The 11689-nt window shown below is 43.7% G+C and overlaps 4 protein-coding genes across 4 annotated transcripts; 3 read left to right on the forward strand and 1 right to left on the reverse strand.

Annotated features, from left to right (window-relative positions):
• Window positions 1–4746: 4746 nt before the first annotated feature.
• LOC118511200 (mpv17-like protein) lies at window positions 4747–5936 on the forward strand. The gene is made up of 4 exons (XM_036053979.1): window positions 4747–5105; window positions 5208–5341; window positions 5439–5570; window positions 5638–5936. The coding sequence occupies exons 1-4, from the start codon at window positions 4988–4990 to the stop codon at window positions 5803–5805; spliced, it is 552 nt and encodes a 183-aa protein (XP_035909872.1). The 5' UTR covers window positions 4747–4987; the 3' UTR covers window positions 5806–5936.
• Window positions 5937–6119: 183 nt separating this feature from the next.
• Window positions 6120–7288, forward strand: LOC118511201 (60S ribosomal protein L12). The gene is made up of 4 exons (XM_036053980.1): window positions 6120–6277; window positions 6524–6597; window positions 6705–6885; window positions 6995–7288. Exons 1-4 carry the CDS (start codon window positions 6241–6243, stop codon window positions 7198–7200), a joined length of 498 nt encoding a protein of 165 aa, XP_035909873.1. The 5' UTR covers window positions 6120–6240; the 3' UTR covers window positions 7201–7288.
• A 10-nt stretch (window positions 7289–7298) lies between these two features.
• Window positions 7299–8191, reverse strand: LOC118511199 (DNA-directed RNA polymerases I, II, and III subunit RPABC1). Its single transcript, XM_036053978.1, has 2 exons — window positions 7933–8191; window positions 7299–7856 (listed from the first exon to the last, which is right to left on the reverse strand). Exons 1-2 carry the CDS (start codon window positions 8076–8078, stop codon window positions 7370–7372), a joined length of 633 nt encoding a protein of 210 aa, XP_035909871.1. The 5' UTR covers window positions 8079–8191; the 3' UTR covers window positions 7299–7369.
• Window positions 8192–9136: 945 nt separating this feature from the next.
• On the forward strand, window positions 9137–11033 carry LOC118511202 (protein abrupt-like). Its single transcript, XM_036053981.1, has one exon. It carries the CDS (start codon window positions 9268–9270, stop codon window positions 10810–10812), a length of 1545 nt encoding a protein of 514 aa, XP_035909874.1. The 5' UTR covers window positions 9137–9267; the 3' UTR covers window positions 10813–11033.
• The last annotated feature ends 656 nt before the right edge of the window (window positions 11034–11689 follow it).

The raw sequence follows: 11689 nt of genomic DNA on the forward strand, positions 1-11689 counted from the left end.
CGAATATTGCAAGCCGTATAGAAACGAAAGGCCGCCTCTAAAGCGATGATGCAAACTTAAACCAGAAAAAAACCACACAAAAAAGAACAAAAATCCTTAAACTATAAGCAGCTAAACATTATCACCACTCGCTGGGAACTGCGCTGAGGGATTGATTGAGGGGAAGGAAGAGGTGGTAAGGTAACCCCAGGTGGATAGATGTGGAGGGGGTACATTTTTTGCAATATCATTCTAATAGCAATGTAGTTCATCTAAGTTTAAACGTAAACGAACCCAGCCCCCACCATTGGATCCATCTGGAGCATCTGGAACGCGGGGAGCCTGCGGAAGTGATGTTGCGACGCGACGATTTTGCAACCAACAACAAAGCTCGAAAATAATATATATATATATATTTAATGAATAGTAGTATATATACACATCTTATAACAAAACAAAAGAGATAAAAGAGAAAACATTAAAGCAAACAAACAATAATTTTACTATCTTCAGCTCTGCCAAAAGTGCATCTTTTAGAATAATTATAAATCAAAACAAACCAAAAAAGGAACATTGATGAATAAATATGGATGTGAAGGATGTGGTTTAGATCTCCCACAATGGGTGGGGCATCACACACACAGACATACAATCACACCAAAACACGAACAAACACACAGCAAATCCACAACCTTTGCGGCATGAGTGGATAATGAAAATGAGTAAGAAACAATATAGAACAAGCAACAATATGAAAAGCTATCGCTCTCTCCCTTTCTTATGAAATGATTCTACTACTTTTGGGTAAACTCAACACAACACAACAGCAAGTACTGCAAAACACGCATCACATCTATTCATCAAGAGGGCGGCTTCGAAGGGCATCGATCGATGCAAGTAGGATAAGGCAACCGATTTAGTAAACGCTAACCAGAGTACCAGATAAGCTAAGGGCCGAATGTGTGTATGGTAGGTAGCAGCAGTACGGTGATCAGCTCTGTAGCGCATCGGCACGTGATCAAGCAAACGCAACGCAAAAGCAACAACAACAAAAAAATCCAAACAAAACCATACATTAGCGATAGTAGTAGCAAAACTAAGCAAAAAAGAAAAACAAAACTAACGACACCAATCGTAGCAATTCGAAGTGTTCGAACACGGTCAAGATGAAGCTCGACCGACGGGATTTGCAGACGGAACATGTAGTGAAGGAAGAGAATTGAACAAGCAAAAACAAAACCAAAAAACTGCACACAACACACACATTATTATTATACCTTATATATAAATAATATAGATATGTATGGTAGGAAAGCTAACGATGCGTATTGTTTACTATTTTGCAAGCCTTCCTATAGTACGTGGGGCACGGCAGGTTCAGGGAGCAGGAGGGGCGTTCGAGCCGTTTATCGAAAAGCATCTACATACTAACTACTACATACAAAGTTCTGTTCAAACGAAGATGGAGAAGAAAAACAAAACGAAGAAGAGCGTTGTTACGACGGGGTCGCTAAATAGCTAGCTTTCTCTCTAGATAGCATATTTTATCGTTTTTGCTTTAAGCACTCTACTACAAGCCTGTCGATATTGGTGATTTTTTCAAGACACGTTATATCTATAAATTTAAACAAATGATTCAATATTTTTCTTCTTTACCGCCAAACGGGCTGTAATGCGATAGATGGTAGCGGAGATTATCTATACAACTAATATGCGAAACAGAGAAGAAATGATGGGGTGGAAAAATCGCACTGGAATGATGAGAGAAAAAGAAAATACGTTAACTAGCTCTAACGCAGCGCGCTAGAATTCCAAAATCCATATACTATTAAACACACAAGAAACACACACAACAAACAACGTGAAAAAAATTGCTGGCAAAAAAAGGAACTAAAACTTACACATAAAATGAACAGCTAGTTACAATACCATTTCAAATTTTTCTTCTGATACGTGAGCGAGAGAGAGAGAGAGAGAGAGAGAGAGAAAGAGAGGGTTTAAATCTTCGCAAATGCGTACTAATAACAAAACAACCAACAACAAAAAAAACAACACTTAACAATTGTGATAAAGAAACAAACAGAAACACTACAAAACTTGCTTGTACATCGTAATATAATGTTTACTAATTATTATTGCACACCAAGCGCAGAGAAAGCGAACAACCAACCAAAACAACCGCGAGAGTGAACGAGCAAAATAAAGTAAACAATTCTAACAAAACTTCAACGAATAAAGCAGACTCCTTCCTGGCGCGGGGGTTTTTGCTCCTTCACTTTCCCTCTTTGTTTGTTTTTTTTTTTTTTTGGTAGAATCCCTTCCACTCCAACCTTCCCTCCCCTGCGTTCCGTTCGGGCGGGGTACGTTGTACATGTTCAAACAATATTCGGGATGTGTGCTTATCACAGCACACTTCCATCTGACCAACTGCAAACGTTTGAACATTCGCTCCTTAAAAACCCGCAAGCCACCCAGTTTAGCCCTTCCTAGGCTATTGCTTTTTAAACATCCTTTTAAAATCCTTGTTCGCGAATGACTTTAGGCGAGGAACAAACAAAACAACACACAGCCATTCAACTATTGTAGTAGTACGAGCTGCAGCAGGTACATCGGACGGCAGGCTCGCTAACGACTAAGTTCCCGGTACTCCCGCAGTAAGGAGAATTAAGAGCGAGTGCGAGAGCGAGAGCGAGAGAGAGAGTCAAGCGAATCCTTGGTGATTGTAAGCCAGAGTCAAGCTAGGATATTTATCAAAAAACAAAAACAAAAAGGTGTATATGTATACAATCGCATATGTACACTTATGCATACAAAAAAAAACACACACACACACACACAAAATTCCAGATATAGGAAGTTTCTTCTTGAATCCGAGTTTTCTAAGTTGAACGAAAAAGTTTTAGAATAACAATTATGACATCCTATTACTGCTTTAAACTTGTTGAAAATAATAAAAACCCACTTAAAAGATAAATTGTATGCTTTGCAGCGTTACTTTAAATGAACTACTAAACAAAATTGTATAACTTATATGTAATTTACTTACTTTCTTTTAACCTGTTCCAGTAGTGTTCGATACCGATCAGGGTAAAGTGCCTTTCGTTTGGCCAATAACGTCATCACATCATCTCATGTTTGGACCACCAGTCGATGATCCTCATGGCTAAGTTTCTAATCCTTTATCCCAAGAAGCTTGGTTTAAGGAGGCATTTCCTTACCCACGGCTGCATAAAATCTCCAACAGATTTTTGATCCAGCTCTGGGACGAGCTTGCTGCGCTCCTTTACGCCTTGTACCTTATAACTTCTTCATTATGTACTTCAACCTTCCTGTATCGTTTCGGCTTTTGCCACCATCAGGTTATCACCAGTGCTCATGTCCGTGCAGGATTATTGAGAGTTTCAGTGAGCGATATACCGTACATTTCGTGAGTTGCTGGATTCTTCTGAACCGTAAGTTGAGTTTGTTTGATTTCGCTGATCAGGTTATTATCCGAAGTTACTGTCGTTCCAGTCAACTGAAACTCTGCTTCCTAGCGAGCAATGCTTATTATCTAGACTAACTTTTCCAGGGAGACACACATCCAAACAAATGTCTTGGGATACTTAGATGCATTTTATTCGCTTTCATAGTTTATCGTCGAACAGTTTTGACGTTTAATTGCTGTGAAACTGGGCTACAGCCAACTCCCACCTCCAATCTAAAAGCAGCCCACTTAAAAAGCATCCAGCTATCGATCATAGGCTGTACTTTATCTTCGACGTGTTGATTCTCGATCCAGTCCTGTAGGAGTCACGTTGCGAAGCATATTAGAAATTTTCATCCTTAACACTATGCCCTCGAAGGATCTCCGCTTCTGTCATTTCTGAATATCTATGATACGATTTTACTTCTAGTAGATTAGGATCAACGAAGAAGAAAATAATGCTTTTCTCAAACCATTTATTGGCTCCAAATTTTGCTCTTAATATAATGTTGTGTCATTTATTATCTTAATCAACGTTATGTATGTTCTTGATTACTTTATAAAAACAGCTTCAGATTTTTTTATATAAATAGTAATTATTAAATGAGGGACTTTTTACTTTTAAAAAGTATAATCGTACACAAATCTACACAAATTCAAACATGATTTGATTGTTGCTATTTTATGGCACAAATTAGTAGGTATGAGATCTTTGCACGTGCTTGATTCGCTTTTTGAATATCCACGTGTTTGCACGCCATAATGTATGTCGATGTAAATCAACCGTCTTAAGTACTATGCACCACTACCACATTATGACATCATCACCCACGTCATTTGTCTTATCGAGAGTGAGAAAAAAGGAACGATTCAGCTGCTAATTTTGTTTGCCTTATTGCAACAAAATTTCAAAAAATAAACCCAAGACAAGACACGGCTGAAAAAACCTCCCCAATGCGTTCGTTCACACGAGTTTGTCCTCCCGTATCATGCTTATTTTTATCCCTCACGGGACTCGAGTTGTACTTTTTTTTAGTTTGATTCAACCATCGCTCGCATCTACGTCATCAAAATCATTCAAAACAATTCACAACTACATACGGCTGGTGCAGTGAACGTAGCGACCGAATATCCGTATACTGTATCCTTCAAATTTGCACAACGTTGGCAAAGAGCTAAGCGAGCGAGGGAGCCTTTCCGGTTATTCTAAGGGGGGTGTACTGCTCGATGTGGCTGTGTGCGTCTTCACCCTCATGATCGCATGACCGATCCTTTGCCAAAAAGATCGTTTTCAATGTTTTAAGTTCATGGGACAGGTTTGGACAGCAGCTGTGGTGCTGATGATCCTCACAACGATCGTGTCACTTACTGGTGCGGGACAGACCGACCGAATGTACGGATCGCTGAACGTTATGAACCGTGCATGTTTGTTGGTGAACAAAACGTAGCGTCAGTGAATTGGATTTTTCAGTGAATTCGATTGGTGCGATCACGTGATTGTGTCTCTTTCCGTGTATCTCCCTCAACAAACCAACTGAACCAATGTCGGCATTTGCGCAATGGATTAAACGCTATCCCGTCGTTCGCGGCATGATCACGTACAGTTTACTATGGCCAACGGGATGTTTGATTCAGCAAAAATTGTCCGGCAAAAAATTAAGTAAGTGATCAGTGTTCAATCAGTCATCGCCGCTACAGACAGATTCCTCGTCCTTGTGTGTGCGTGTTTGTTTTCACTCGACTTCCTCGTCCAATTCCACAGATGAAATCGACTGGCACAAGTGTTGGCGGTTCTTCTTTTACGGTGGGTTCATCGTTGCTCCGTCGCTGTACTGTTGGATACGGGTGGCTTCCATCATGTGGCCGCAACAGAATCTAAAATCGGCCATTGCCAAGGTCAGTAGCGTTCGTTGCGCTTGCACACCATCATAGCACGTTCCTCGTGGCATGTGTAATTTCTTTTTCTGTTTTCCCATTGACTGCATTTACCCAGGCTTTGACGGAGCAAATCAGCTACACGCCCATGGCAATGACGGCATTCTACTTCAGTATGAGCCTGCTGGAGTCCAAAACGGTCGAGGAGTCACTCAACGAAGTACGGGTTAAACTGTTTCCAACGTACAAGGTTAGTTCGGGCGCGAATAAACGGTGTACGGTTTAAAGCAATACCTTTTCGTTCTACTGTTCCACAGGTTGCACTATGCATCTGGCCATTTATACAAACATTCAACTTCTCCGTAGTTCCTGAGAAGAATCGCGTCCCCTTCGTTAGTATGTGCAGTCTACTTTGGACCATATTTTTAGCTTACATGAAACAAAAAGAACAGAAAGAGCTTGAGGCTGGAATATTTGTAAAGTAAGGTTAAAGTGTTTAGTTTATGTATAGAGAGAGATCACCCGCAATTGTAGTATACTTAAGACGAACAGATCCCACCAATATTCATTCATATTATAGAATAAATAAAAATAGTAAAAAATAAATAAAAATAAATACAAATGTTCTTCCCAGTTCGTTAACAACTCAACCGTAAGCAATATTAGATTCGCGCGGTCATCAGCGCCACCTATGTATGACATTACGAACTAACACAATCCACGGACCGTTAAGGGTTAAGCTCGTGTTGTCAATTCGCCGGAAGTTAAGCAGTAGCTGTCAGGCTCGTTTTGACAGTGCGTTAGCTGTCATTGGTGCTGTCCTCTACTCTCTCTTTCCGGCATCTTTACGATCCGTGCGTGAACACACTTTTTGGAGTGTTCAATAATTTTGATTTCGCCGCGTTTCTGAACCTTCCAAAATGCCGCCAAAGTTCGATCCGAATGAGGTTAAGCACGGTACGTGTCGTGAAATATAGTTCGATAAGAAATGCCGCCCATAAGCGGGTGTAAACGGTGGTTCCAGCAGCCGTGTGTTGTACCGTGTACGGAATACACCACGTATGAGCCGTTTCTGGCCGTGCAAATTGTCGTACGGCATACTGGCTGGCTGAGCGGTTCCGAGCTCCTGTTGGGAGTGAGTTTACTGTTGGCAGGCGCACCATTAATCGTGTCGTTTCTCTTTGTGATTGTGTCTGTTTACAGTGTACCTGCGTTGCGTTGGTGGAGAAGTAGGAGCTACCTCGTCCCTCGCCCCGAAAATCGGTCCGCTGGGTCTGGTAGGTGGACGAATGCTGCACATGCATTCACATTCAATAAGCAATTCGTATGATGTAGCAACCTAACTAATGCTGCTTTCTCCTCCGTTGTCTTTCCATGCGTACAGTCTCCGAAGAAGATTGGTGACGATATTGCCAAGGCAACCGGCGACTGGAAGGGATTGAAGATCACCGTTTGTTTGACGATCCAGAATCGACAGGCTGCCATTTCGGTTGTTCCCTCGGCCGCTTCCCTGATTGTGAAAGCCCTGAAGGAACCGCCACGAGACCGTAAGAAGGTGAAGAACAGTAAGTATCGGTGCAAGTGGTCGGACGCAAGCGAAGAGGCGGGATGCGGGATGGATCGATACTAATGCGCACGGCGTTCTCCGTGTTTGTTTATCTTTTTGTGCAACAGTTAAACACAATGGTAACATCACCTTCGACGAAGTGATCAACATCGCGCGCGTCATGCGACCGCGATCCATGGCCCGGGAGCTGTCCGGAACGTGCAAGGAAGTGCTCGGAACGGCACAGAGCGTTGGCTGTACCATCGACGGCCGCTCGCCTCATGACGTGATCGAAGACATCTCGAGCGGAGCCATCGAGGTCCCGTCGGAGTAAGCCTGCCCTGTCCGCCGACTGGTGAATACACACGTGTCAACGTCCCGAACGTGTTAAATAAAACATTACTGTGTAACAAACAAACAAACATACGAACGTTGTTTGAAATTCCATCCAAAAGGGAAGGATGTTATGGTACAATTTATTAGAGAAAAACATCTTCCTTCCATCAGCACACCAAGCGGTACGAGATGTAGCGACCGGCCGTTTCCGAGGGACGAATAATCTTTACCACCTGGCCCCGTTTCAGACCGAAATACCGTGCAACCGGATCGCCCGCCTGTATCCTCATCAGCATGTTTTCCTTCAACTTGTAACGGGCGAGCAGCTCCTGCTTCTCTTCCGGTGTCATTACGACATGCTCCGGCACGAGCTCGTGTTCGGTAATGTTGATCAGCAGCTCGGACTCGAGGAACTGTTCCAGAATATATTTCGGTGCCATATCGACCAGGGACTGCTTGGCGGACGGGGTCATACCGGCTTGCACGACCACAATCGCACGGTGAATGTTTTCCTCTTGCATTCGGGTACAGTACGTCTTTATCGTTTTGATCCCAATCTTCGGCTCGTCAGGGAAAAACACAAACATTTGATCCGTGGGATCGTCGTTGTGCGCTACCAGCACGATAAGATCGGACCGTGCCGGCCGCTTTTCGCTGCAAATCATATGGAGAAAGGGGGATGAGAAGAGCTCGCAAACACATAACCACCGCGCGCTGCTGCTACACTAACCTGGGTTTGTCGCCAAATTGCTCCTTGAATTGCTCTAGCGTCTGATCCAGTTCATCCTGTGTTACGAGGTAGCCACGGTCGTGGCTCAGCTGCATTACCGTCTTACGGATGCGCCACAGTTTGTAGGTTTCCGCGTCATCATCCATGGTTTATTCAATTGTTTAATGAAGGTTTTTCCTGCCCAACAAAGGCGCTCAACAACACGGCACGCGTACTTTTGCGGCTCAAACAAAGTTTTTATTCACGGTATGCAGCAGCCAGGTTGTGTCATTCGGCAGCGCAATGACATTTACGAATTGCCCAACATAAAATGACAGTTCAGAAACACATCAATTCGTCTGTGGTAATTTGTTCGATGCTCGAAGATCTATTAGTTTTTTTTATTCAATAGGAACGGCCTGACTGTATTGTTATTTTACTAGCTTGTAATGGTGCAATAATGTGTATGCAATCCGCAGTACACGTTGCGAAAGCTTCACAGTGTGCTCTCAGTGTGGTCAAAAATGGTTGAATAAAGTGAATGAAATATTGCTTATTATTCGATTAAATCTCCCTCCCTCTATCCTGACCATTTATGTTGGCTTACATGAGCTACGTAATAATTTTTGGTGACGCTAGGAGTGACCAATCAGGCTTACAACATACACGGTGTTCTCGGACTGTAACGGAACATTGGTTCGATGGATACTTGTTAACGGGCATATATATTCAAAAAAGGAGGAAAAAAGAAGAATAACATTCCAAATCACTTCTTACAATGTATATTATCATGCTCTATTCGCTGTCCAGTAACAGTATTAAGGAACAATGCACAATGTTGTTATCAAACGAGTTATGACCATACAAAAATCCCTCTGTGCAATAAAAATGACAGGCCACAGTGCTTTACACAAAAGATTCTAGGGGGGGGGGGGGGGCCCTTCTCGAGTCTTTTACCTCAATTTTAAAACATAAAACTTAAAGAACTACCGGGAAACTATGAGGTGGCCAAATAAAGGCAACTGGACGGTTGCTTATGCGAGGACATCATTATCAAATCACTCCCGATTCGTCCTGCCGTACGTAAGATTGACTATCTAGATGCGAGAATATTAGGTCAGGGAAGCCAGAAGAGGCAGGTAACTTTCTGTGATGTAGTGATAAAGAAGAAAGGCGAGAAATTGGCTGGCTGAGGCTGTGTACTAACTGACCTATAAATGTTAGTTCTTTTGTGATCAATCGTTCCTGAGCACCGCGTACTGCGAGAGCTTACTGTAATCGGTTTTTGATTTGTTTGTCAAATCAACCCTGAACACTACTGAAACAAACGTCAACGCAGATCGGCCAATCTGTCAAATGAATTTTTCCACACCTTTGTTTCCGCGCATTTGTTCACCCGAATCAGTTAACACGAATGTACTCAGCGAAGCAACTTTATCTTCAAAGGTTTCCGTCATTCACGTTCTCAAAAGTGGTTTTCAAGAGAGTATTCTCCCCTCGGCTCGACGGCAATACGAATCGAAAATGAGCGCCCAACAACAAACATTTTCACTACGCTGGAACGATTATTCGTCGTACATAGCCGATGTATTCAAATCCTTTCGACACGAGGAGGATTTCGTGGACGTAACGCTGTGCTGTGAAGGGCGCAAGATACGGGCCCACAAGATGGTTCTGGCCGCTTGCAGCAACTACTTTAAAGTCATCTTCAAAGAAACCCCATGCCAGCATCCGATCGTCTTATTTAAAGATGTCAAGTATTTGGATCTCGTTTCGTTGGTCGATTATATGTACCATGGTGAGGTACAGGTGACGCAGGATTCGTTGCCATCCTTTTTCCGAACGGCTGAGCTGCTTGCGGTTCGTGGTTTATATGATGCGCCCGTGGCTGAACAATCAATAGCTCCGCTGGTCCAACAAATACTAGACGCGCAATTGCACCACATGCACAACGCAACGGATGCCGTTTACTACGCGCCACAGCAGCTCAACATGGAATCGCAGGCACCTGTTTCGCGGATCAAGAAAACACCTACAGAAATCGGTTTAAATTCGGATAATGGTCATGGTGCTAGCGGTGCTGCCAACTCGATAATGGGCCACGTACCGCAGCAGGAACAAGCCAACTCCACATTGCAACCGCGACAATCCTCGGATGGAGGTGTGATGATATCAGCCAACACCGTAGCTATGGCAACCGTTGAAGAACAGGTTGTTGCGCAGAGTTCAACATCGCGTTCGGCCCAAAGTAGCCTGCCGACAGCAGCCCTTCAGCAACTGCCGGAAAGTGTAATGTGCCCCATACGACCGGTAAAAAAAGCTCGAGTGATCCACCCAACAAATTATGTCCCATCCCCAATCAAGCAGGAAGGAAACCGTAATGTAACAACTACAACTACTAATCCAGAACCGATCAGCAACAACGAATCTGAAATGTCCGACATGGCATCACAACATCAAGACGTGGAAATTCCGGAATTCATCAGCGGTGGCAACATGCAAACGTTGGCTAACGCCACCATCGAGGAGACGGTCACGCAGCCGTCAGGCTTTGAAGTGATGCGTGAGGACCCTGCAAACCATTCGGAACCGCGGCCGATCCCAGAACAATCGACTGATTTGAAAATGCCAATCGTCAAAATGACTTTGGATGACTTTTCATCTGACGACGAGGGCGACGCTGCTCGCAAGGAAGCGATAATGGAGTCACTGGGCAGAGTAAGGCAGACAAAGGATAAAAAGCACATTTGTCCCGTTTGTGGCAAAAGCTTTGGGACCTGGAAATCGCTCGCTATGCACAGTCAAATTCACACTGGGCGCACCCGATGCAGCATCTGTGGCGCAGTACTATCGCGTACTGGCAATCTAAAGCGGCACATGAAGCTGCGGCATGCATCATAAACCTCGACGACGATTTGATTGGCATCTGAATGGGTAGTAGAGGCTTCAACGAATAAGATTGGGTTATTTAAAAGAAATGTAAATCGTACACTCCATGGTATACGATGCAGCTCTCTCAAAAAAGGTACAAAACGTGTGTAGCTTCTGTTAAAAACCGTTGTCAATAAAAAACAAACGAATTCTAGAGAATCTATAAAGATGATTTCTTACAAATTATAAATAGAATGCGCCGTTCTTCGTCTTCACATGGTATAACCGGGTATCGCAACCTGCGTACATCACTTCTGGAGCAAGATGAAAACAGCTAATGGGGGTAAAATTCGTTCCACCCAATGGCGTTGTACTATTTTTCAAATGTAACAGAAACTGTTGAGGAACACATCGTTATGAATTGTTGGGCTTCCCCGTCCGAACCCCATTAAGTTGGGTGCCAACCGCCGATTTCCTTCTCATCTAAGCTGCCAGCTAATTTCTGTATGGGAGCTCGGGACCAGTTGGGAAAATGGGAAGGGAAACGGACTAGTCCGTCTTCTGTTCAAACTGGCGCTAGAGAGAGCTTTGAGGGGACGATGGGGTTATGTACAGAGATCCCGCGTTCGAGAGGAAGACACACAGAAGGATTTTTAGCCCCATATGTGTGGAAGGACAATGGTGGAGCCGCCATAATGACGAGCTGTACGATGTCGGGGGGCTGGTCATGTCATGAGAATGACACCGGACGACCCAACCCCGTAAAGTCCTATTAGGCATTCCACACGGACAAAGGAGGCGCAGTAGGCCCAAACTGATATGGAGTGATGTCGTTGATGTCTCTGTCAGAACGGCCGGAATAACCGATAGGCAGGCCAAGACCGCGAAGCAAAGTAAGTAAGTGAGT

This window comes from Anopheles stephensi, chromosome 3 (assembly GCF_013141755.1).
Source record: "Anopheles stephensi strain Indian chromosome 3, UCI_ANSTEP_V1.0, whole genome shotgun sequence".
NCBI lineage: Eukaryota > Metazoa > Arthropoda > Insecta > Diptera > Culicidae > Anopheles > Anopheles stephensi.